This window comes from Physeter macrocephalus, chromosome 14, assembly GCF_002837175.3.
Source record: "Physeter macrocephalus isolate SW-GA chromosome 14, ASM283717v5, whole genome shotgun sequence".
Classification (NCBI taxonomy): domain Eukaryota; kingdom Metazoa; phylum Chordata; class Mammalia; order Artiodactyla; family Physeteridae; genus Physeter; species Physeter macrocephalus.
Window position 1 is genome coordinate 73,594,828 of NC_041227.1, and position 24,850 is coordinate 73,619,677.

At 45.8% G+C, this 24,850-nt stretch overlaps 2 protein-coding genes across 4 annotated transcripts in view; one reads left to right on the forward strand and one right to left on the reverse strand.

Moving 5' to 3' along the window:
- Window positions 1-7,951, forward strand: part of LOC102984355 (nuclear envelope pore membrane protein POM 121C) — a 21,751-nt gene extending 13,800 nt beyond the window's left edge. The window contains exons 6-13 of one of the 2 annotated variants that reach the window (XM_007123197.4): window positions 268-359; window positions 1,085-1,158; window positions 1,592-1,716; window positions 1,831-1,933; window positions 2,182-2,358; window positions 3,257-4,903; window positions 5,950-6,072; window positions 6,428-7,951. In XM_007123197.4, coding sequence (XP_007123259.3) covers window positions 268-359; window positions 1,085-1,158; window positions 1,592-1,716; window positions 1,831-1,933; window positions 2,182-2,358; window positions 3,257-4,903; window positions 5,950-6,072; window positions 6,428-6,525 — 2,439 coding nt within the window. In that variant the 3' untranslated portion in view covers window positions 6,526-7,951. The remainder of the gene's footprint in view (window positions 1-267; window positions 360-1,084; window positions 1,159-1,591; window positions 1,717-1,830; window positions 1,934-2,181; window positions 2,359-3,256; window positions 4,904-5,949; window positions 6,073-6,427) is intronic. The other variant, XM_007123198.4, reaches the window with a different exon arrangement.
- An 819-nt stretch (window positions 7,952-8,770) lies between these two features.
- Window positions 8,771-15,090, reverse strand: LOC102984829 (NOP2/Sun RNA methyltransferase 5). 2 transcript variants are annotated; one of them, XM_055090260.1, is made up of 7 exons: window positions 15,069-15,090; window positions 10,832-10,970; window positions 10,623-10,738; window positions 9,736-9,914; window positions 9,321-9,531; window positions 9,104-9,244; window positions 8,771-9,028 (listed from the first exon to the last, which is right to left on the reverse strand). In XM_055090260.1, exons 5-7 carry the CDS (start codon window positions 9,527-9,529, stop codon window positions 8,914-8,916), a joined length of 465 nt encoding a protein of 154 aa, XP_054946235.1. In that variant the 5' UTR covers window positions 9,530-9,531; window positions 9,736-9,914; window positions 10,623-10,738; window positions 10,832-10,970; window positions 15,069-15,090; the 3' UTR covers window positions 8,771-8,913. The 2 variants fall into 2 exon arrangements, with proteins under 2 accessions (XP_054946235.1, XP_028354464.2); XM_028498663.2 differs by lacking the exon at window positions 15,069-15,090 and having other exon boundaries at window positions 10,832-11,002.
- Window positions 15,091-24,850: the final 9,760 nt, after the last annotated feature.

The following is a 24,850-nucleotide window of genomic DNA, read 5'->3' on the forward strand; positions in this document are numbered from 1 at the left end:
GTCCACTTTTTAATATACGCCAAAAGTACATTCATTCCTTCTACATTTATTAGTTAGCATTCCATTAGTTTTTCAGACTTTTTCTCCTGTAGTTAATACTGGCAATTGACTTTCTTTTCAGGAGCCTTCCTTCACAAAGAAATATTGTTTTTGTTACCTAAAAGGAGATTTTATATGCAGTGATGAATAGAACCACAACATTATATTGAAGGTCAGATGATAAACTATCAGCTAGGGTCAGTCATGTTACTTCTGTTTGACTTTTAGCTGTGGAAGAGGAGTGGTCCCAGTTCATCTCCCTTCTCTAGCCCAGCCTCATCCCGCTCCCAGACACCAGAGAGGCCAGCGAAGAAAATAAGGTAATCCATTATTGTTTGCTGTGTGGATTAATGAGAGGTCAGGAAAAGAGGGACATTTACTTGGCTCTTAGGCTTTCTGCAACTCTGATTTGGAGGATCAAAGAAATTAACATCTAGAGGACAGTGAAGTGCCCACCTGAATCGCTCTCATCTCTTACAGTTCTTTTGTACCAACTGTAGAGGCCTCTGGCTCTCTTCCTCACACTGTAGCGTGAGTGACAGGGGTGCAAGAGTAGAGGCCACACAGAATAGAATGAACAGAGTGAATGATGTCATCGGGCAGCAGACTTCATGTTTTTGACTCGGCGCAAGAGTAGAGGCCACACAGAATAGAATGAACAGAGTGAATGATGTCATCGGGCAGCAGACTTCATGTTTTTGACTCCAGCTGACCTTCTAGGTACCTGCAGTCAAGTTGAATGTCACTCTGTTAGGGATCAGATCTGTGACTAGATCAGGAATTTGGTGGGTTGTAAGTAAGGTTTTAAAGATTATTGGTTTGTGCTTGTTGTAAGACAAAGGTTTCTCCTTGGTTTCCATGAACTGCCTCCATTCTTTTCTGTTGGAATTTTCTTTTGACTTCTTTTATTTTTTGTCCTGGCATACTGAGGTCTTATATCATGGTTGTTCTAGACCAGTTGATAGGTAAGCAGGTACAAGAAGTTTTCCAGTACTTTTTGTCAGCAAGTCTTTCTTAAACTTAATTCTGCCTTTTCCTCCTACAGAGAAGAGGAGCTTTCTCATCATTCTAGTTCTTCGACGCCATTGGTAACAGACAAGGAGTCCCGGGGAGAAAAGGGTAAGTTGATGAATGCACTAGAGTGGCTTTTGGTGGTGGAAGTGTTGAGCCTTGCCTTGTGAAGGGCCTGTTAGATACAGAGACAGGAGTCTCTGTCCTTCAGAAATTTACAGTCAGGTAAGGGAGAAAGGTGACACCGACAGGTACAGTATAACGTGTGGTAACAGTGGGCTACAGATAAGCTTAGGTTGAGGTATCTGTGACCAATCCAGGTAATTATTGTCCAGCAGGCAGTTGTATACCTGCATTTGGAGCAATTCTGTCTTTATATCCTCTTGACTATATAATCTTGCAGATACCGTCCAAGAGCCCAAATCATGGAAGATCGAATCTTTCAGAGATACCCAGTGAAAACTCAGTGTTAAAAACGGGATAGACAAACGTATCCATTTCTGGCAGAGAGGAGGAAGAAAACAAGTCTTTCTTTTTTTAGTTGCAGATAAAACCACGTGGAAGAAACAGAACTCGTGGAATTCCCCATCAACACCTGGCAGCTCTGGGCAGCGTAAACGGAAGGTTCAGTTGCTGCCCTCCAGGCGAGGGGACCAGCTGACCTTGGTATGGTCTTGTCCATCTACCTCTGCCCACCCCAGCTTAACTCTGTCTTAGAAAGGCTAAATATAGGATTCTTCCAGTTTCTCCTGATTGATAACCTCCTTTTCTCTTTGGTAGCCTCCACCTCCCCAGCTTGGTTATTCAATCACTGCTGAAGACTTAGACTTGGAAAAGAAAGCGTCTTTACAGTGGTTTAACAAGGTCTTGGAGGGTAAGACTGGTAAGGAGTGTAGATCAGTCTCGCACCCCAGAGAGGGTTTGTTTCCTTTGGTTTTATTTTGGTCTTTCTCATCTGGGAAATCCATTTGGGTCCTCAGTGGAATCTGGAGAACAGTGAGCATTGAGATTGAAGGGAAGCCTTCCTAAATGAGTTGTACTGAGGCCCTGAACTCCCCGTGCTCCGTGATATGCCACTGGAAAGAATTCCCAAACGAGGGAGGACAATGTCATCTTTTCTTTCTTCCCTAGATACTGCCTCAAGCTCTGTCACTGAGAACCCACCTACCAGTCAGTCTTCTTTCACTTTTACCCTGCCTGCTGCTGGGACTGCTTCACCCCCAACCTCCCTCCCAGCCCCAAGCACTAACCCACTCTTGGAGAGCTTGAAGAAGATGCAGAATTCCCCAGGCCTACCATCCCTCCCCGGTGAGTGGGAGAGCTTACTTTGGAGCACGTAATGACATCAGCCTTTGTTTAGGTGGAAGTAAAAGCACCATGCCCATCAGTTGCTGGAAATTGCTGTAAAGGTTGAACCTATTCTAACTTCCCAAACCTGAGCTGGTGCAAGCTTAAGAGCTTTAGCAATCTGTAATCAGGACATTTTAGGGAAGGGCTGCAACACTGAAAGCTGGGGAGGCAGCTTAGCTCTGGTAGTCAGCTCGCTCTTGATTTGAAACCCAGTCCCGCAGCTGCTCTGAGCCTTGTTGTCTTCATCTGTAAAGGAAGAACAGTGCTCACCTCATGAGGTGTCCCTGAAGTATAAACCATCACATGGTTAAGGTGTCTTGTCACATGCTTGCTAGACTGCAGGCACAAGGTGATAGGCTTCCAAGGACCTGCTGGCTGTTCCAGCCCCTTGCCGCCTTGGCACTGCACATATACACACTCCTCTACTGCACTTTATCGTAGTGTAGACTATATTAGGTATTCAGCCTCTCCCAGGGCTCATGGGCGGAGACCATCTCATTCATGGTCATATGCTCTGTACTTAGCGCCTGGTGGCTGAATGTAATATAGTACATCTTTGTTAGATGAATAAGGTATATCTACATAATTAATTGGACTTGAGTTCAGGTAATTGGATTTTTCTTAGTTTCTACACATTTAACCCCCAAGTGGGCCAAGATTTATCCTCTTCTATCTTTCTTATGACCTGTGAAGGGTAGAAATTATGAACACTTCCTTGACTTTCAGGAATGAACAGTTTAAAGGCCTGTGATATAGATTTAGTCATCATTGTTGACTCCCTAGCACTGTGCTAGGCATTGAACACTGCATCATGTTTGAGATGTTCCAAATTCACTTGCTCTACTCTTCTTCCCAGAGTCTGCTGGCGTGGCAACCACCGTGGCCCATTCGCCTCCGAAGACACCCAGCCCTCTGGGCTCTTCAGAGTCAGCACCCCCTCCAGGCACCTCCTCAGACCCCAAATCCACCACCACTTTCCTGGGGCTGACCCCTGCTTCTTCCCCAGGACCAGTCACTGACGCCACCGAGTCACCTCCAGACCCTCAGGCTGAGACATCTGCCAAATCCCAAGCCCCGTCCGCCCCGTCTCCCAGCCCCAAGCAGAGTCTTCTGTTTGGAATGCTGAGCACCCCACCTGCTAACCCTCCTGCCTCTGCGGCCCCTGCTGTGTCTTCAGCATCTCCCATGTTCAAGCCCATTTTTGTGGTCCCACCTAAAAGCGAGAACGAGGGCCCCTTGCCCTCTAGCCCTTCCAAGGTCACAGCCGCAGCCTCTTCCAGCTCAGCCGTGCCCACGACGACCGGCAGCCCACCCCTCACTTTCAAGCCTATCTTTAGCAACATGGAGCCACCTGCATCCGTGCCCACGTTAACCCCCTTCTCCTTCAAGCAAACAGCTACTCCAGCCACCACCACGAGCGCCCCTCTCTTCAGTGGCCAGGCCGGCGCCACCTCTGCAGTGGCGTCCGCGACCACAGCCAGCACCTCCGCAGACTCTGCTCCGAAGCCCGCGTTCAGCTTCGGCGCGCGCACCGCGACCAGCACCCTGAGCGGCGTGACGAACACCACCGCGTCCACCTCCCAGCCCTTCCTCTTCGGGACTCCCCTTGCTTCCGGCGCCAGCTTCAGCCCAGCCGTGGGCCCCATATTCCAATTCGGCAAGCCTCCCGCCACGCCCGCTTCGACAGCAGTCGCCACCTTTGGCGAGTCCCTTCCCAGTGCCGCCCAGAGCGCCCCCAGCAGCAGCACGGCCAGCTTCAGCGGCTTCGGCAGCACCCTCACCGCCTCGGCCCCAGCCAGCAGCAGCCAGCCCGCGCCCACGTTCAGCAGCGCCGCCGCCCCAGCGTTCAACATTCCCTTCGGCTCGAGCGCCAAGCTGCCTCCCCCGTCCTACCCGGGAGCCAACCCCCAGCCCGCCTTCGGGGCTGTAGAGGGGCAGCAGCAGGGGGCCGCCAAGTCAGCCCTCGTCCCCAGCTTCGGCAGCTCTTTCACTTTTGGAAACTCTGCAGCCCCGGCCCCGACCGCGGCTCCAGCGCCAGCCCCGGCCCAGCCAGCCTTCGGTGGCACCGCGCAGTCGGCCTTCGGTGGTCTGAAGGCCACGGCCTCTGCCTTCGGCACCCCTGCCAGCACCCAGCCGGCCTTTGGCGGCACCACAGCTGCCTTCTCCTTCGGCGCAGCCACCACCTCTGGCTTTGGAGCTACGACCCAGACCACCAGCAGCGGGACCAGTAGCTCGGTGTTTGGCAGCACGACACCATCGCCCTTCACGTTTGGGGGATCGGCAGCCCCAGCCGGCGGCGGGGGCTTTGGCATCAGTGCGGCCGCCCCAGGCACCAGCTCTGCCTCTGGAGCGTTCAGCTTTGGAGCGGGACAGGGTGGGACCACTGGCAGCACGACCCCTTTCGGGGGAGGCTTGAGTCAGAACAGCTTGGGCGCGCCCAGCCAGAGCACACCCTTTGCCTTCAACGTGGCCAGCACGCCGGACAGCAAACCTGTGTTTGGAGGTAAGGTCAGGAGTTGACTTGGTCTGCCGTGCAGCGTCTGCTCCTGTGGAGCTTTACACTGTGGTAGTGAAGAAACAGGTATTAAATGTGTAAATAGCATGTCAGGTAGCAAGAAATGTCTTGATAAAGTATGTGATTAAAGACCGGAGGAATGCCTCTCTGAGGAAGTAACAAATTTAACCTCCGAGACTGTGACAAGAAGAGCTTGGGCTGTGGTTTGGGGGAGGTGTGTGTGAGGGCACCGCAGGGCCTGTCGAAAGTGGTCTTTTTGGAGCTGGGGAGAAGATGGAATGGGATCGCAGGCAGCTTTGAGGCTGGAAAAGCGTGCTTGTGAAGTTACAGTGAGGCCAGTCGGCACCGTTCTGCTTCCCCAGCGTCGTTCAGTTACCAGATACAGACCTAAAATAAGTGGTAGCATCAGGGGCGGTGGCCGGGAGGCCCTCCGAGGCTGAGGAAAAGCGGGAGCCGGGGTTGCAGCGGTGGCCGAGAGGGGAGACGGTGCAGTGCCTGCAGGGGCCCCGGGCGCCTCCCGCCCCATGGGAGAAGGAAGAGCCGGGAGGCCCCGCGGGGCCGGTGCTGACAGCGGCACTTAGTGAGGGCGGGGCGTTTGCTGGCGGCTGAGTCCCAGTGGGCCCCTGGGGGAGATCAGGGGACCCACCGGGCGGAGGGGAGGAGACCGCTGAACAAGGAGAAGAGGCGTAACGCCTTCTAGTCCTGGTGGAAGGGAGGTGACCCGGTCAGGCTAGAGGTGGCGGTCCATTGATGGTCATCTGCTGCTGTGTCTGGTGGCCAAGAGAATGCAGAGGCCCTAGGCCGTAGGTGGTCAGAAGGCAACCTGAGGGGCTTGTGTCCACTGCGGCACAGCTGTTAGCAGGCTGGGAGGCCCACCTGGGGCAACGCGTGTTGAGGCCTCCTTCCAGCGGGCTGAATGGGAGCTAAGGGGTCCTGCAGGGAAGGCCCTGCCGGGAGCAGACCTCCCCGCTAGGCTCATTCCCCTCTGCTCACCGGCCTGGTCTCTACAGTTCTCTGCTGTCTCTTCATCCTAGGCACCTCCACACCCGCCTTTGGTCAGAACACCCCTGCCCCTGGGGTGGGCGCATCAGGCAGCAGCCTCTCCTTTGGGGCGTCCTCAACACCCGCCCAAGGCTTTGTCGGAGTTGGACCTTTCGGTAAGCGGCCAGTCTCCTTGTTGCCAGTGTGACCTGCGTATCTCCTCTCTGAAGAGGGGGTGGGGTGGGCTGGCAGCTCCGGCTCTCCGAGGCCCGTCTGGGAGTCCAGCGCAAGCCAGGTTTGGAGTTGGGCAGCAGAGATGAGAAGGAGCCAGACTGCTGGGATGCCAGGTAAAAATGCCTTCCTGGGCCTTGCTCCCAGCCTGTCTGTGGTTTTGGGATTTTGCCTTTTTAATAAGCCCTCCCCCGGAAGAATTGCTAGAGCTTGGCGAGGCTTTCTCCCAGCACTCGGTGTTCTTTAGAGACTGCTCTCAGGTAGCAGCTACCCTGATGAGATCTTGTTGAATCTTTCCAGGATCGGCGGCCCCCTCCTTTTCCATCGGTGCGGGATCCAAGACCCCAGGGGCTCGACAGCGACTGCAGGCCCGAAGGCAGCACACCCGCAAGAAATAGCCTTTGCCCCTGCCCCCCACAACCCCGCCACCTTTGCCCAAATCTGGACCTCAGCACCTGCTAGGAAGAGCCTCTGACCCTTCCAGTTCCGTAACACAGACCTGCCCCAGACCTCTGGCTTCGGCCACCAGGGAGGTGGTGGCAGCCCCAGGGGCTGTTTCCCTCTTCCAGGAAGCAGAAGCCTCAGGCCTCTCGAGGGAGGAGGGGGAGGCAGGATGTGGCAGGGCAGAAGCCTATTACTACCTTACTTGAACAGTTCCACTGGTGAGGCTGGAGAGAACTAAAGAAACATCTGTACATATCGTCCACTGCCTTCCTTGACTCTCGTTTAGTGTATGAGCTTGGTCAGGCGGCCTCCCTCCCCGCCTTCTCCCTGAGAGCCATCTTTGCCGGAGGGCAGCAGGTAGATCCCTCACCCACGTGCATCTCTGATATGCATTTGATGGGACCGGGGGATGGATTATCCCTAACACTTTACCTTGCTTGGCTTGGCTATAAAAAGTGGTTCTCCCCCTCTGGTCCCATTAGGGGACTCTGTTTCCCCATTTCTTGCTGCTTCATCCCTTACTGGTTCCTTGCAGGATCGATTCCATTTTAAATGATCCTGACTCTCGCTCTGCCTTGGAGGCCCCAGTGGGTGCTGCTCCTGCTCTTCCACTTCCTCCTGCCAAGTTTCATCCCCGACCCTCTCTGCCAGTTTGGCCCCTAAAAGCTTGGTGGCTCAAGACTGTTAGCCCGGCAGACCCAGGAGTGATACCTTCCCCAGGAGAGGGAAGCTCCTGGAGCAGGCAGGACTCCCCCGCTGCTTCCAGCTGCCTCCTCGCCCACCGTCCGTCCCCGTTGGCCTCACTGGGCTTGTCTGCCTCTCCGGGATTTTATGTCTAAAGCCTTGTCCTGTTATTTTGTCTGTCTGATGCTCACGTCTATTGCTCTTTGAATCGAGTTTGGAGGAAGAACTGAATTGTATGAGTGGCGGCATGTTGGTAGTGCCGGACTTAACTGTTTCTCAAGTTCCTGGGGCCTCGCTAATTGAATGTGGAAAGTAGCACCACTTTGCGGCTACAAGTGCCGAGTCTTGAATTTTCAAATGGTGTTTTGACTTTAAGGGCTGGCAGCCAAGGAGGATGGGTCTGAGGGGAGCAAGGCCTCTTCCCTCTGCTGTTTCTGTCCCACCTGCCTAACTTCACTGTAGGCTAAGTCACTTGTAGTGTATGTTAGAGAACCTAAATTAATGAACCACATTTTAAAATTGTATCTTACTTCCTCCACCCCTTCCTTACTTCCTCCACCCCTTCCTTCCTTCCTTCTTCCTTGGTTCCAAAACCACATACCCCAGGCCCGAAAACCTTGCTGCCATGCCCATCCTCTTTGGGAGAAGTATGAATGCGTGTGTCTAAATTAAAAGGAAAAATATTTAAACATTTTTTAACAAAATAAAAATTTATTTTTGTATTTAAGCTAAATTGCCTTTTAAATTCCTTCAAGCTTGGTTCATTGAGGTGGTGAAGTATAAACGCTATTGACTAGAAATTTAGCTGTAGAGTTAAGTTATGCCTGTGTGAAGAAGAGGCTCAAGTGCTGTCCCAGGCAGCTTTCCTGAGGGACTAGAGCGCCTTCTGGAAACACAAAATGTAATTCTTATTTTATAAATAATGTGATGTAGATGTCACTAGTCCCCCTCCCCTTGGTGAATGAGGGTGAATGTTGTGTGGCAGGGGATGCGCCTCCCCGGCCCCAGGGAGGGCTCTGTTAGTGCTTAACCGTTGTGTGTGGAGCTGAGGAGGGGCCCGAGCCTCAGGCGCCTGCTAGGATTGGAGGCGGGGTGGGCGCGGGTCTCGAAATCAAGCTTCTGCCTATACCTTACCTAAGGTAGCCCCTCTCAGCTTAGTACTCGCAGCTAGTTTACCTCAGTTCCACAGGCAGGACAGCTGGTCCAGGAGCCCCCCTGAAGCGGGCGTCCTGGCGCAGCCTGAGTGTGAGCGCGTGAGTGCGGGTGTGGACACCCGCACGTGCACTGGACAGGGACGGGAGGCTGGGACTTTCCATTACAAATAAAGACTGAATTCCTGTGAGTCTAGTTGGAGTTTCTAGGATGAACGTGAGATTGTTCTCCTTGCTTATGTCATTAAAAAAAACTGTGATCTATCGTAGACCGTGTCCTGCCTTTTATTTTTGTGGGAAGCAGTGCGTCTCACCAGCAAGAACAGAGCCCAGGGGAGGGACCCACGGTGCAGGGACAGCCGCTCTTTCCCGCCGGAGAAACGGGGTTACCGGTTTTCCCCCTCCAGCCATGGAAAGAGCCTTTGCGAACGAAACCGCTGCCTGGGGCTGAGGGCCCGAGACTAAGCTTGCTGGGGGGACCCGGGGGGTCAAAGCTCCGAGCACCTGCTACACGCCAGGCTGCGAGCTGGGGGCGGCTGTTGCTTTTCGCCGCCTCTTCTTTCTCTTTGGGGCTGGGCTGGGTGTAACTTCTGGGGCTGATGCTTCAGCCTGTGAGACGGAGCTGGAAGAAAAGAAGAGAGAGTTAGATGTGTCCCAATCCTCCAGCGTCTTCCAAGCAGGCCCCCTGCTCGCTCACCTGGGCACCTCTACCCGTTCAAGTACAGCAACGAAGAAGCCGCCAGTGAGCGTGGTCTCGGGGGAGGCCCGGAGGCAGTGCTCAGCGCCTGGAAAAGTGCCAAGGCCTCGGTGCGGCCACGAGGGGAGGACAGGAGCCAGCCTGCAGAGAGGAAACGGAATGGGCTTCTAGGTAAGAGGGCGGCCCCCGCCCCAAGACCCTGGTGGACACCCACTACCTGAAGGCTGCTGGGCTCTGCTGCAGGGCGGCTCGCACCACGTCTTCGTTCTCCTCCTGGTAGAGGGAGCACGTGGAGTAGACGAGGCGCCGCAGGGCGGGGAACGTGAGCGCGTGGCTCAGCGCCCGCTGCTGAAAGCCGGCCAGTGCTCGCAGGCGCTCCTGGCTCGGTACGCCGGTCCCGGGCTCCTCCAGCTGTCTGGTCAGCATCCCTAGGGAAGAGTGCTTTCACCACACGCTGCCCGATTTCGTATGAAAGCCCCACATACAGATGAGCACGTCTGACCATTCACAGGATAACCTGAGCCAGAACTAAACCCGAGGCCAAAACGAACGAGCACTGCCACACCCCCCATCCCCGCTCTAAGGCCGCTCTGGATCTGCGGGGCCCTCGGCCGCGTTTTCCCCCTTCTCACCAGAGCCACTACAAGAAGGATCCAGCAAGATGTACTGGACCTGACGATAACGCTGGTCTGAGGGCGAGACCTCCAGGAAGTCCTGCTCAGCCAGCTCGCAGCAAGAAACCCCGGCCCGGGCCAGCAGGGTAGCCGTAGAAGCCAGCCGCTTGGCATCCAGGTCAAAGGCAAAGATCTTCCTAGGGAGGAGGGCAGAGTCGAGGTGAACTGAGAATTTACGCAACACGTTAAGAGCCCACAGGTCTGACACAGCAACATGTACCTGAAGTCAGGACACACAGAAAATCCTATTTAAATGTCTTTAAATTCTCAATTAATATTTAAAAAGGGTCAGTGGGGGACCTCCCTGGTGGTCCAGTGGTAAAGATTCCACATTCCGATGCAGGGGACGTGGGTTCGATCCCTGGTCAGGGAACTGAGGTCGCACATGCTGCGGGGCAACTCAGCCCGTGCACCACGATGACCGAGCTCGCGCACCCCAACGAGAGCCCACGTGCCTCAAACTACAGAGCCCGCGCCGCAACGAAAGATCCCGCACGCCTCAACCAAGACCCTGTGTGCTGCAACTAAGACCCGACACAGCCAAAAAAAGATTAAAACAAAAAATTAAAGTGAGTCACGTGAAGTTTAAAACGAAGTTAAAAAAAATAAAGGTCAGTGGTTAGAAATAACTGCCCAGGGCACTCTGCCCCAAGGGCTAAGGGATTCACATCTCACACGTGTAACCACTGGGAAGCTTAGGGAACTGCCCTAGGTCCAGGAGGAAATATTTAAAGGGAAGGCCTCCTTTCAGCCTTCGTGACCTACTGGAGTTAAGAGTTCCTTATTTCTTCTTACAAAATATAGGATCAGACCCCACCCCACTCCTGTCCGACCATGGCACTCACCCTTGGTTCTTCAGAAGAGCAGCCAAGTGACTGGTCTTATTGCCTGGGGCAGCGCATGCGTCGATGACATGGGAACCTGGAGGTGGAGCCAGGAGCGTGGCCGGGAGAGAGCTCGCCTGGCGGCGCAGAGCACAGGGGCTGGCTGAAAGGGACCCCAGGCTGATCACTCCCCCCCTCCCGCTCCTCCCTTTTCCACCCATCCACCCTACCTTGTCTTGTAGGATGAGGTGACCAGCCTGGTACAGTGGGTGTTCATGCAGATCTGTTCGGGCAGGAAACACGAGCAACTCCGGCAGCAAGGAATCCCGAAGAAAACACTTCCCTTTGAGGGCCCTTATGTCCTCGAGGCTGCCAGGGAATAAGAACTGTTCATTCCACATTTTCTGATTTCTGAATCCCTCCGTGCCAGGCAGCAAGCCAGACATTTCACATGGCACCTAACTGCTTATTTAGGCAACAAACGGTTAAAACTGCTATGAGTAAATTAACAAGCTGATAAGATAGAGGCAGCAGTTAAGAGAACAGACTTCTCTGGCCAGACTCCAGGTTCAGGATCCCACCTCCATCATTTACCAGTGGCGGGAGCATTGGCACTTCAGCCTCTGTCTACACTTCTGGAAAATGGTCGATCTCGTGAGGATTAAATGACATGCAAAATACTTAGGAAAATATTTTGCACAAATTAGACGTGCACTAGCCAGTGCTATTAAAACATAACCCTGGGGAGAGGGGCCTGGTTCAGGGAGGTAAATGCTGAGCTGATTCCTGATGGATGAATAAGTAACCTGAGGAGGTGAGGTGAAAACTGTATTCTCCACACTGCAAAGGAGCACTGTTCATTCACCTGACCCACGTAGAAAACAGGCCTAGAGAATAACAACTCAGAAAGCTATGAAGTAGCAGAGCTGGAATTCAAACCCAAACACAACCATTCTCTACCACCCTGGTCACTAAGCAGCATGCTAGAGGCAGATGGGGGAACATCTACAACAGATGGAGAGAAAGGGAGGGAGAAGAGGCAGCTTCCCAGAGCTGCCAAAGGACAGACCAGGAGGTAGGTGAGTGCAGGGAAGGCTGGGGTGAGGAGCAGCAACCACTGTGATAACACAGGTGCACAGAGTGCATGGCAGATGGGCCTGGAAAGGAAGCAGGGGGCACAGCACAATGGAGAGCCAAGGGTTTTCAGTAGGGAAGTAAAGCATCAGATCTGGTTGCAGATCTCTCTGCAGCCAACACAAGGAGGACAAACATGACAAGAAAGTCTGGAAGTGGGGAGACCAGTTTAGGAGATTGTTCTGCCAATCGTGATAGGATACGATGCTTAAACCCAGGCAGTATCCAGGAGGACAAAAAGAAAGATGCCAAAAGCACAGTAGTAAATGACTGGAAGGAGAGGAGGAGGGAAGCATCTATGATGACTCAGTTTCTGCCTTGACCAAATGGGTGCATAATGATGGTATCTGTTAGGTTAAAACAGGGAATGCACAAGATGCCAATGTCAGGGACGCAAGGATGGTTCAACACCCACAAAGTAATCAATGCGATATACACAATTAACAAAAAGGATAAAAATCACATGACCATCTCAACAGATGCAGAAAAAGCATTTGAAAAAATTCAACATCCACTCGTAAAAACTCTCACCAAACTGGGTATAGAGGGAACGCACCTCAACATAATAAAGGCCATATATGACAAGTCCACAGCTAAAATCATACTCAATGGTGAAAAGCTGAAAGCTTTTCCTCAAAGATCAAACACAAGGCAAGGATGCCCATTCTCGCCACTTTCACTCAACCTAGTATCGGAAGTCCTAGTCAGAGCAGTCAGGCAATAAAAATAAAAAGCATCCAAATTGGAAAGGAAGAAGTAAAACTGTCACTATATGCAGATGACATGATTTTATATAAAGAAAACCCTAAAGAATCCACCAAAAAGCTATTAGAACTAATAAATTCAGTAAGGCTGCAGGATACAAAATCAATATACAGGGAATTCCATGGCAGACCAGTAATTATGACTCTGTGCTTTCACTGCCAAGGGCGCGGGTTCAATCCCTGGTCAGGGAGCTAAGATCCCACAAGCCATGTGGCATGGTCCCCCCACGAAAAAAAAAAATCAATATACGAAAATCTGTTACATTTCTATACACTAATAATGAACTATCAGGAAAAAAATTAAGAAAACAATCCCATTTACAATTGCATCAAAAGTAAAAAATTCCTAAGAATAAATTTAACCAAGGAGGTGAAAGACCTGCACACTGAAAACTATAAGACATTAATGGAAAAAAAAACTGAAGATAACACAAATAAATGGAAAGACATTCTGTGCTCATGGATTGGAAGAATTAATACTGTTAAAATGTCCATACTACCCAAAGAAATCTAGAGATTCAACACAATCCCTATCAAAATTCCAATAGCACTTTTCACAGAAACAGAACGAACAATTCTAAAATTTGTATGGAAGCCCAAAAGACCGTGAATAGCCAAAGCAATCTTGAGAAAGGAAGAAAAAAGCTGAAGCATCATGCTTCCTGATTTCAAACTATATTGCAAAACCTATACTGCAAAACCACAGTAATCGAAACAGTATGGCATCAAGAAGATCAAGGTGGCAGAGTAGGAGGATGCTGAGCTCACCTCCCCCCCAACGAACATATCAAAAATACATCTACAATGTGGAGCAATTCCCACTGACAACAAACTGGAGACTGGCAGAAAGACTCTTATACAACCAAGGGTGTAAAGAAAAATCCACATGGAATATGGGTAGGAAGAGAGGCAATCAGGTCAGAACCTGTGCCCCTAGGAGGGGACAAAGAATCTCTTCTTCTTTACACAATCCTCCTTGGGTTTCAGGATGCTGGAACCATCTGGGTGGCATCACTTGAAGGATCACATGGAAGCTGATTCCCCGCCACAGACACCCTCACTATTCATTACCAAGAGGAACTCCTATTGATACTGTGGTGTAATACTTGTAGACTTTTAAAAAATCAGTATTTAACAGCCAGGAAAAAAATGGAGCTCATACTTAACATATGACTCCATGACTTGTTTTCCCATTTGCTGTATTGTCAATAAACATTCACACCATCAATGTAAGCAACTCCCTGATATTTCAAAGTCTGGATAAAACCAAAATTTACTGAACCAAATACATATTTTGGGGATATTTTAGAATAAATGTAGATTGAGCCCAATTTTCTCCTATTTGAAACAAAATTATGAACATTTCAGAAGCACAATCTAACGATAAATGACTAAAAGCAAAATTGCTCAAAAAGGGCACACAGGGCTTCCCTGGTGGTGCAGTGGTTAAGAATCCGCCTGCCAATGCGGGGGACACGGGATCAAGCCCTGGTCTGGGAAGAGCCCACATGCCGCGGAGCAACTAAGCCCGTGTGCCACAACTACTGAGCCCACGTGCCACAACTACTAAAGCTCCTGTTGCCTAGAGCCCGTGCTCTGCAACAAGAGAAGCCACCACAATGAGAAGCCTGCGCACCACAACAAAGAGTAGCTCCCCCACTCACCGCAACTGGAGAAAGCCCGTGCGCAGCAACGAAGACCCAACGCAGCCAAAAATTAATTAACTGAGTAAGTAAGTAAATTTAAAAAAAGAAAGGGTGCACAGGTGAGTGGTTCAAACCACATTATTAGGCACCACAACCCTAGGGTCTGACACCAGGAAGATGAATCCCCTTAGTTGGTTTGAAAACCAGCAGGACTCAGAGAACAGCTGTTAGAAACCTAGATTCCACTCATGAAAAACAAGCACATGCTTGCTTACTCCAGGGAACAAGGTGCAGGAAGCTGACTGAAACAGCCTGGGACTCTGGCTGGTTTCCTGCAAATGCCCCAGCCCAATGCACACCCCAGCCCACGTCAAGCAGCTGCACTGATTCCCTGGCTCTGGCACAGCTCCACTCTAGGGAGAAAGCTGCTGGTGCCAAAGAGAGTGCACAGTTTGGGGGGGTGGGGGGTGGGGACGAAGCCAGCTCAGACCTGGCATGGCATTCAGCTGGGGCAAGGGCAGCCATTACTGGCATTCGCAGAAGCAACAGATCAGGAGTGGTCTGGAGCTCTGACTGGAGTGCCAGGACTGCCCAGAGTGTGCCCCAGCCCATGCCAAGCACCCACTACAGCCCCTCTTGCTCCAGCACTGCCCCCTCTGGGGCAAAGGTGCCATCACTGGGAGCAGGGTAGAAAGCACACTTAGAGGAAACAGAACCAGCTCAGACCCAAACCTCGGCTTCTGCTCCAGTATCCTGGGACCAGACGCCACTCTCGGTAGGGCAGTGACAGCCACTGAGAATAGGAGAAGCCCTGGCTCACACCTGGCTCTGGCTCTAGCTCTAGGCCCTCCACCTCCAGCCCCACCTCCCACCAAGGTGATAGCTGCCAGCACACACTGGGGAAAGACATGACCTGTGCTTACTTTAGATCCAGTTCTCCCACCAAAGGCACTGGGCACACAGAGACTGCATAGTGATGCTCTCACACAAGGATACCTCTTCAAGACTGGGATAGGTAACTTTTTCACCTAATTTCATAGAGATAAAGTTAAGCAAAATAAGAAGACAGAGGAATTTATTCCAAACAAAAAAACCAGGGAAAAAACCTGAAAAAAACAACTAATGAAACAGATAAATAATTTACTAGATAAAGTGTTCAAAGCATTAGTAATAAGAGTGCTAACTGAACTAGGGAAAATAGACGAACACTGTGAAAATTTTTACAAGGAACTAGAAAATATAAAAAAGAACCAAGTCAGGGCTGAAGAATACAGTACGTGAAATGAAAAACACACTAAAAGGAATTAACATCAGATCAAGTGATACAGAAGAACACACATTTGATCTGGAAAACAGAATAATGGAAACTACCCAATCAGAACAACAAAAAAACCTTTAAAAAATGAGACCAGTTTAAGGGATCTCTGGGACAACATCAAGCATACTAATATTCACATTATAGAGGTCCCAGAAGGAAGGGAGAGAGAGAGAGGTCAAAAATGTATTTGGTGAAATTATGGTTGAAAACTTCCCAAACCCAAAGAAGGAAACAAATATCCAGGTATAGGAATCACAGAGAGTCCCAAACAAGATGAACCCAAAGAGACCCACACCAAGACATCATAATTAAAATGGCAAAAGTTAAAGATAAAGAGAGAATTCTAAAGGCAGCAAGAGAAAAACAGAGTCACATACAAGGGAATACCCAGGAGGCTACAAGCTGATTTCTCTGCAGAAACTTTGTAGGCAAGAAGGGAGTGGCATGATATATTTAAGGTGCTGAAAGAGAAAAACCTACAACCTAGGATACTCTATCCACCAAGATTATCATTTAGAATTAAAGAAGAGAGAAAGAACCTCTCAGAGAAGCAAAAACTAAAAGAGCTCATCACTACTAAACCAACTCTAAAAGAAATGTTAAAGGGTTTTCTCTAAGTGGAAAAGAAAAGGCTATAACAAGAAGAATTTACACGAAAGGAAAAATCTCGCTCGTAAAGACAAATATATAGTAAAGGTTGTGGATCAACCACTTAAGCCAGTATGAAGATTAAAAGACAAAAATTGTAAAATCAACTATAACTACAATAAACAGTTAAAGGATAAACATGAAGATGTAAAATATGACATCAAAAACACAAAACATAGGGGAGAACAGTGAAAAAACGTACATCTTTTAGAATGTGTCTGACCTTAAATGGCTATCAGTTTAAAACGAGTATACAGTTATAGATCAACATATATGAACCCCATGGTAACTACAAATCAAAACCTACAGCAGATACACAAGAATCAGAGAGAAAGGAGCACAAGCACACCACTTAAGAAAAATCATCAAACCACAAGGGAAGAAACTAAGAACAGAGAAGAACTACAAAAACACCCAGAAAACAAGCAAAAAAATGGTATATACCTATCAACAATCACTTTAAATGTCAATGGACTAAACGCCTCAATCAAAAGACATAAGGTAGCTGACTGGATTTAAAAAAAAACAAACCCATCTATATGCTGCTTACAAGAGACTCACTTCAGAGCTAAAGACACACACAGACAAGTGAGGGGATGAAAAAAGGTATTTCATGCAAATGGAAATGACAAGGAAGCTGGGGTAGCAATATTCATATCAGACAAAGTAGACTTTAAAACACAGTCTGTAACAAAAGACAAAGAAGGGCATTATATAATGATGAAGGGATCAATAAAAGAAGAGGATATTACACTCAATAACATATATATACCTAATATAGGAGCACCTAAATATATAAAGCAAATATTAACAAACATAAAGGGAGAAACAGACAGTAATACAACAACAGTAGGAAACTTTAGCACCACACTTACATCAAGGGACATATTGTCCAGGCAGACAGAAAATCAATAAAGAAACAGTGGTCTTGAATTACATAATTAGACCAGTTGGACTTAATCAATATCTACAGGACATTTCATCCCAAAACAGCAGAATACACATTCTTTTCAAGTGCACATGGAATATTCTCCAGATAAATCACATGCCAGGCCACAAAACAAGTCTCAACAAATTTAGGAGAATATATCATTTTTTCCAACCACAACAGTATGAAACTAGAAATCAATCACAGGAAGAAAAATGGGAAAAACACAAACACATGGAAACTAAACAATACACTACAAAAAAGCCCCAATGGGTCAATGAAGAAATCAAAAAGGAAATCAGAAAATACCTTAAGACATACAAAAAATAAAAACGCAACTTTCCAAAACCTATGGGATGCAGCAAAAGCAGTTCTAAGAGAGCAGTTTATAGCAATACAGGCCTACCTCAAGAAACAAGAAAACTTTCAAATGATCAACCTAACCTATCATCTAAAAGAATCAGAAAAAGAAGAACAAAGCCCAAAGTAAGCAGAAAGAAGAAAATAATAAGGAGAAGAAATAAAATAGAGACCAAAAAACAATCAAAAAAAATAGAAAAGATCAATGAAACCAAAACCTGATTTTTTTTGAAAGGATAAAATTGATAAGGCTTTAACCAGGCTCATCAAGAAAAAGAGAGGACCCAAATAAAAGAAATGAAAAAGGAAATATTACAACCGATATCACAGAGATTTAAAAAATCATAAAATCCCATTTGTTTACTTTTGTTTTAATTTTCATTACTCTAGGAGGTGGGTCAAAAAAGATGTTGCTGCGATTTATGTCACAGAGTGTTCTGCCTGTGTTTTCCTCTAAGAGTTTTATAGTATCTGGCCTTATATTTAGGTCTTTAATCCATTTTGAGTTTATTTTTGTGTATGGTGCTAGGGAGTGTTCCAATCTCATTCTTTTACATGCAGCTGTCTGGTTTTCCCAGCACCACTTATTGAAGAGGCTATCTTTGCTCTATTGTATATTCTGGCCTCCTCTGTCATAGATTAGGTGACCACAGGTGTGTGTGTTTATCTCCGGGCTTTCTATCCTTTTCCATTGATCTATATTTCTGTTTTTGTGCCAGTACCATACTGTCTTGATTACTGTAGCTTTGTAGTACAGTCTGAAGTCAGGGAGCCTGATTCCTCCAGATCCATTTTTGTTTCTCAAGATTGCTTTGGCTATTCGAGGTCTCAAAGGAAACCATAAATAAGAAGAAAAGACAATCCTCAGAATGGGAGAAAATATTTGCAAGTGAAGCAACTGACAAAGGATTGCTCTCTAAAATATACAAGCAGCTCATACAACTCAATATCAAAAAAACAAACAACCCAATCAAAAAATGGGCAGAAGACCTAAATAGACATTTCTCCAAAGAAGACCTACAGATGGCCAACAAACACATGAAAAGCTGCTCAACATCACTAATTATTAGAGAAATGCAAATCAAAACTACGAGGTACACTGGTCAGAATGGCCATCATCAAAAAACCTACAAACAATAAATGCTGGAGAGGGTGTGGAGAAAAGGGAACCCTCATACACTGTTGGTGGGAATGTAAATTGATTCAGCCACGATGGAAAACAGTATGGAGATTCCTTAAAAAACTAAAAATAGAACTACCATATGACCCAACAATCCCACTACTGGGCATATACCCAGAGAAAACCATAATTCAAAAAAACATATGCACCCCAATGTTCATTTCGGCACTATTTACAACAGCCAGGACATGGATGCAACCTAAATGTCCATCAACAGAGGAAAGGATAAAGAAGATGTGGTACATATACACAATGGAATATTACTCAGCCATAAAAAGGAATGAAATTGGGTCATTTGTAGAGACGTGGATGGACCTAGAGAATGTCATACAGAGTGAAGTCAGAAAGAGAAAACCAAATATCTTATAATAACGCATATATCTGGGATCTAGAAAACGGTATAGGTGCTTGCAAAGCAGAAACAGAGACACAGACGTTGAGAACAAATGTATGGATAGCAAGGGGAAAGGGGTGGGGTGGGAGGAAGTGGGAGACTGGGACTGACACATATACATTATTGATACTATGTATAAAACAGACAACTGGTGAGAACATACTGTATAGCACAGGGAACTCTACCTAATGCACTGTGGTAACCTAAATGGGAAGGAAGTCCAAAGGGAGGGGATATCTGTATGTGTACAGCTGATTTCATTCTGTTGTTCAGTGGAGGCTAACACAACACTGTAAAGCAACCATACTCCAATAAAAACTAATTTAGAAAAATCAATCTGAAAAAAACAACATAAGAGAATACTATGAACAAACAGTTATATGCCAACAAAAGACAACCTAGAAGAAATGGATAAACTTCTAAAAACATACAATCCTACAAGCCTGAATCAGGAAGAAATAGACAATCTGAAGAGACCAATCACTAGGAGTAAAATTGAATCAGTAATCAAAAAACTCCCAGCAAACAAAAGTCCAGGACCAGATGGTTTCACAGGGGAATTCTACCAAATATATAAGGAAGAGTTAATACCTATCCTTCTCAAACTATTACAAAAATCTGAAGATGGAACACTCCCATATTCATTCTACAAGGTCACCATTACCCTGCTACCAAAACCAGACAAAGAAACACTTAAAAAAAAAAGGAAAATTACAGGCCAATATCTCTGATGAATATGGATGCAAAAATCCTCAACAAAATATTTGCAAACTGAATTCAACAATATATAAAAAGGATCATACACCATAATCAAGTGGGATTTATTCCAGGGATGGTTCAATATCCCCAAATCAATCAATGTGATACACCACATCAACGAAAGGAAGGATAAAAATCACAAGACCATCTCAATAAATGCAGAAAAAGCATTTGAAAAAATTCAACATCTATTCACGATGAAAACTCTCATCAAAGTTGGTATTAAAGAAACATATCTCAACATGACAAAGTCTGTATATGACAAACCCACAGCTCACATCATACTCAATGGGGAAAAGCTGAAAGCTTTTCCTCTAAAATCAGGAATAAGACAAGGATGCCCACTCTAGCCACTTCTATTTAACACAGTATTGGAAGTCCTATCCAAAGCAATCAGACAAGAAAAAGAAATAAAAATGCATCCAAATTGGAAGGGAAGTAAAACTATCACTATTTACAGATGACAAGATAAAGAAAACCCTAAAGTTGCCACAAAAAAACTATTCAATAGAACTAAAAAATGAATCCAGTAAAGTTACAGGGTACAAAATTATCATTATACACTTTTCTATGCACTAATAATGAACTATTAGAAAGAGAAAGCAAGGAAACAATCCTGTTCAAAAGTGCATCAAAAAGAATTAAATACCTAGGAATAAACTTAACCACAGAGGTAAAAGACCTATACTCTGAAAACTATGACACTGATGAAGGAAACTGAGATGATACAAAGAAATGGAAAGACACCCATATTAAGGGATTGGAAGAATTCAAATTGTTAAAATGTCCATACTATCCAAAACAATCTACAGATTTAATGCAATCCCTATCAAAATACCCATGACATTTTTCATAGAACTAGAACAAATAATCTTAAATTTTATATGGAACCACAAAAGACCCTGAATAGCCAAAGCAATCTTGAGAACAAAGAACAAAGCTGGAGGTATAAAGCTCCCAGACTTCAGACTCTACTACAAAGCTACACCAATCAAAACAGTAAGGTACTGGCAAAAACACAGACACATAGATCAATGAAACAGAACAGAGAGCCCAGAAATAAACCCACAAACTTATGGTCAATTAATCTATGACAACAGAGGCAAGAATATACAAAAGGGAAAAGACAAAGTCTCTTCAATAGGTGGTGCTAGGAAAACCAGACAGCTATATGTAAAAGAATGAAATTAGAACATTTTCTCACACCATATATAAAAATAAACTCAAATCAATTAAAGACCTACATGTAAGACCAGAAACCAAAAAACTCCTAGAAGAAAACATAGGCAGAACACTCTTTGACATAAATTGTAGGGGAATTCTCTGGCGGTCCAGTGGTTAGGACTCTGTCCTTCCACTGCAGGAGGCACGGGTTCAATCCCTGGTCAGGGAACGAACAAAGATTCTACAAGCTGTGTAGCACAGCCAAAAAAAAAAAAAAAAAAAAAAAAAAAAAAAAAAACTAGCAATTTTTTTTGATATGTCTCCTATGGCAAAGGAAACAAAATAAAAAATAAATAAATAGGACTAGTTAAACTTAAAAGCTTTGGCACAGCAAAGGAAACCACTGACAAAATGAAAAGACAACCTACTGAATGACAGAAAATATTCACAAATGATATGACTGATAGGGGTTAATATCCAAAAACATATAAACAGCTAAGACAACTCAACATCAAAAATACAAACAACCTGATTTAAAAAATGGGGAGAAGGCATGAATAGACATTTTTCCAAAGAAGACATACAGATGGCCAACAGGCATATGAAAAGATGCTCAACATTGCTAATCAGAGACATGCAAATCGAAACCACAATATCACCTCACATCCATCAGCCATCAGAAAGGCCATCATCAAAAAGAACACAAATAACAAATGTTGGCAAGGATGTGGAGAAAAGGGAACTCTAGTACACTGCTGGTGGGAATGTAAATTGGTGCAGCCACTATGGAAAAACAGTATGAAGGTCACTCAAAAAACTAAAAATATAACTACCATATGATCCAGCAATTCTACTCCTGGGTATATATGTGAAGAAAATGAAGTAACACTAATTTGGAAAGATACACGCACTCCAATGTTCATAGAAGCATTATTTACAATAGCCAAGATACTGAAGCAACCTCAGTGTCCATCGATAGATGAATGGATAAAGAAAATGTGGTATACATACACAACAGACTATTACCCTGCCATAAAGAATGAAATTCTGCCATTTGCAACAACGTGGACAAACTTGGAGGGTATTATGCTTAGTGAAATAGAGAAAGACAAATTCTGTATGTTATCACTTATATGTGGAATGTAAAAATAAATTGACAAATACAACAAAACAGAAACAGATTCACAGATACAGAGAACACCACAATGGTTACCAGTGGGGAGGGGGAAGGAGGGAGGGGCAAGATAGAGGTAGGGGATTAAGAGGTACATTACAGAGAATGTAGCCAATATTTTATAATAACTTTAAATGGAGTATAATCTATAAAAATATTGAATCACTATGTTGTATACCTGAAACTAATATAATATTGTAAATCGACTACACTTCAATTTAGGAAAAAAAAAAAACAGTACAGTATTGGCATGAATATAGACACAGATCAACGAATCAGAATAGAGAACCCAGAAATTAACCCACAAATATATGGTCAAGTATACAGTTAAGGAGCTAAGAATATACAATGAGGAAAGGACAGTCTCCTCAATAGATGGCATTGAGAAAACCAGACAGCTGCAAATAAAGAATGAAACTGGACCCCTATCTTACACCGCACACAATAAATTAACTCAAAATGGATTAAAGACTTGAATGTATGCAGCATATTACTCAGCTATAAAAAAGAATGAAATCTTGCCATTTGTTGACAAAATGGATGGACCTAGGGGTTATTATACTAAGTGAAATAAGACAGACAGAGAAAGAAAAATACTATATGATTTCACTTATATGTGGAATGTAGAAAAAAAAATGAATAAACATAACAAAACAGAAACAGAGTTACAGATACCGAGAACAGGTGATTGCCAGAGGGGAGGAGGGTGGCAGGCAGGAGAGAAATAGGTGAGGGAGATTAAGAGGTACAAGCTTCCAGTTACAAAAAAAATGAGTCGGTCTCCCCTGGTGGCACAGTGGTTAAGAATCCGCCTGCCAATGCAGGGGACACGGGTTCGAGCCCTGGTCCGGGAAGATCCCACACGCCGCGGTGCAACTAAGCCTGTGTGCCACAACTACTGAGCCTGCGCTCTAGAGCCCACGAGCCACAACTACTGAGACCACGTGCCACAACTAATGAAGCCCGTGTGCCTAGAGCCCATGCCCCACAACAAGAGAAACCACTGCAATGAGAAGCCCGAGCACCGCAACGAAGAGCAGCCCCCGCTCGCCACAATTAGAGAAAGCCCGCGCGCAGCAACGAAGACCCAATGCAGCCAAAAATAAATTAATTAAATAAATTTTTTAAAAAAATGAGTCATGGGTATGAAATGTACAGTATGGGGAATATAGTCAATAACTATGTAATATCTTTGTATGGTGATGGATGGTAACTAGACTTATCAATTGTGGTGATCGTTTTGAAATGTATAGAAATATCAAATCACTATGCTGTGTAACATGAATTAACAGTGTTATAGGTCAATTATACTTCAAAAACAAACAAACCAACTCATAGAAAATTTTTGCGGTTACCAGAGATGAGGGGGAACTGTATGAAGGTAGTCAAAAGGTACAAACTTCCAGTTATACAATAAATAAAGTATTAGGAATGTAACATACACCATGATAAATATAATTAATACTGATATATGTTATATATGAAAGTTGTTAAGAGAATAAATCCTAAGAGTTCTCATCACAAGGAAGAATATATTTCTTTTCCATCTCTTTCATTCTGTATGTGAGATGATGGATGTTCACTAAACTTACTGTGGTCATCATTTCATGATGTATGTAAGTGAAATCATTATGCTGTACACCTCACACTTCTACTGTGCCGTATATGTCAATTACATCTCAATAAAACTGAAAGGAAAATAAAAGACTTGTATGTAAAACCTGAAACCATAAAATGCCTAGAAGAAAACAGGTGTAAGCTCCTTTACATCATTCTTGGCAATGATTTTTTGGATTTGACACCAAAAGCAAAGGCAACAAAAGCAAACAAAACAAACAAACACAAAAACCAGTGACACTACATCAAAGCTTCTGCACAGCAAAGGAAACCATCAACAAAATGAAAAGGCAATCTATGGAATGGGGGAAAATATTTGCAAATCATATATCTGATAAGGGCTTAATATCCAAAACACCCAGCGAACTCATACAACTCAATAGTTTATAAAAAACACCCAATTAAAAAATGGGCAAAGCCTCTAAAGACACATTTTTCCAAAGAAGACATACAGATGGCCAACAGGTACACTGTATGGTTGTTAGCATAAATGACACCATCATAAGTCAGGACAGTTTCTCCTGTCCTGCTGACTCTACTCAGGACTGTACTGTGCAGTAAACCTTCTCTGCCGTCAAGGGCTTTGTAGTTAATAGTGTTTAATAATCATTAGGACCAGGTGGCCTCTATGCTCCGTTAGTCCCCAAACAATGATGAAAACCTTCGCTGGTGTATTCCCAGCACCCATGAGACTTGTTACCGATTTATAAATCTTGACTTAGGAATGCACGCCCTGTTTCCAAGGACCTACCCGCATACCCTAGGTTAACTATAAAACTGTCCCATTGGCCCCTCTGCTGTGCAGAGTGCAGCAACGAATGCTTCCAGATTGTTGTCTGACCAATCGCACCCTGTAAGTTACCCTATAATAAACTGATCCACTGATTATCTAGAGCTGCCTGCCTCATTTTTTGGCCTCATGATGCCTTCTCAGTTCAGTGGGCACTTTTCATTCCCTCCATCCTCCAACAATTGGCAAGCCAGTCAGGAAACTGAAAATGACACAGGAATGGATAAAGGGGCAGTAAAGCCCATTGATGGTAGGGGAAATCCCAGGCTGGCCAGCCACTTCCACGTGCAGTGATTTGGCTAGGCTTAGGGAACACTTCCAGCCGGTGTGTGAGTACAGGGATGCCCCCAAAACACCAAAGGCCTTATTAGAT

Bases quoted from the DNA above. Each gene is read 5' to 3' on its own strand.
- LOC102984829 (XM_028498663.2), bottom strand. From the start codon at position 11,002: ATGTGGAATGAACAGTTCTTATTCCCTGGCAGCCTCGAGGACATAAGG. The intron at 10,739-10,831 runs GTAGGGTGGATG...CTGCGCCGCCAG, and splicing joins ACCTCATCCTACAAGACAAG to GCGAGCTCTCTCCCGGCCAC. The intron at 9,532-9,735 runs GTGAGAAGGGGG...ACTCTTCCCTAG, and splicing joins TCCTTCTTGTAGTGGCTCTG to GGATGCTGACCAGACAGCTG.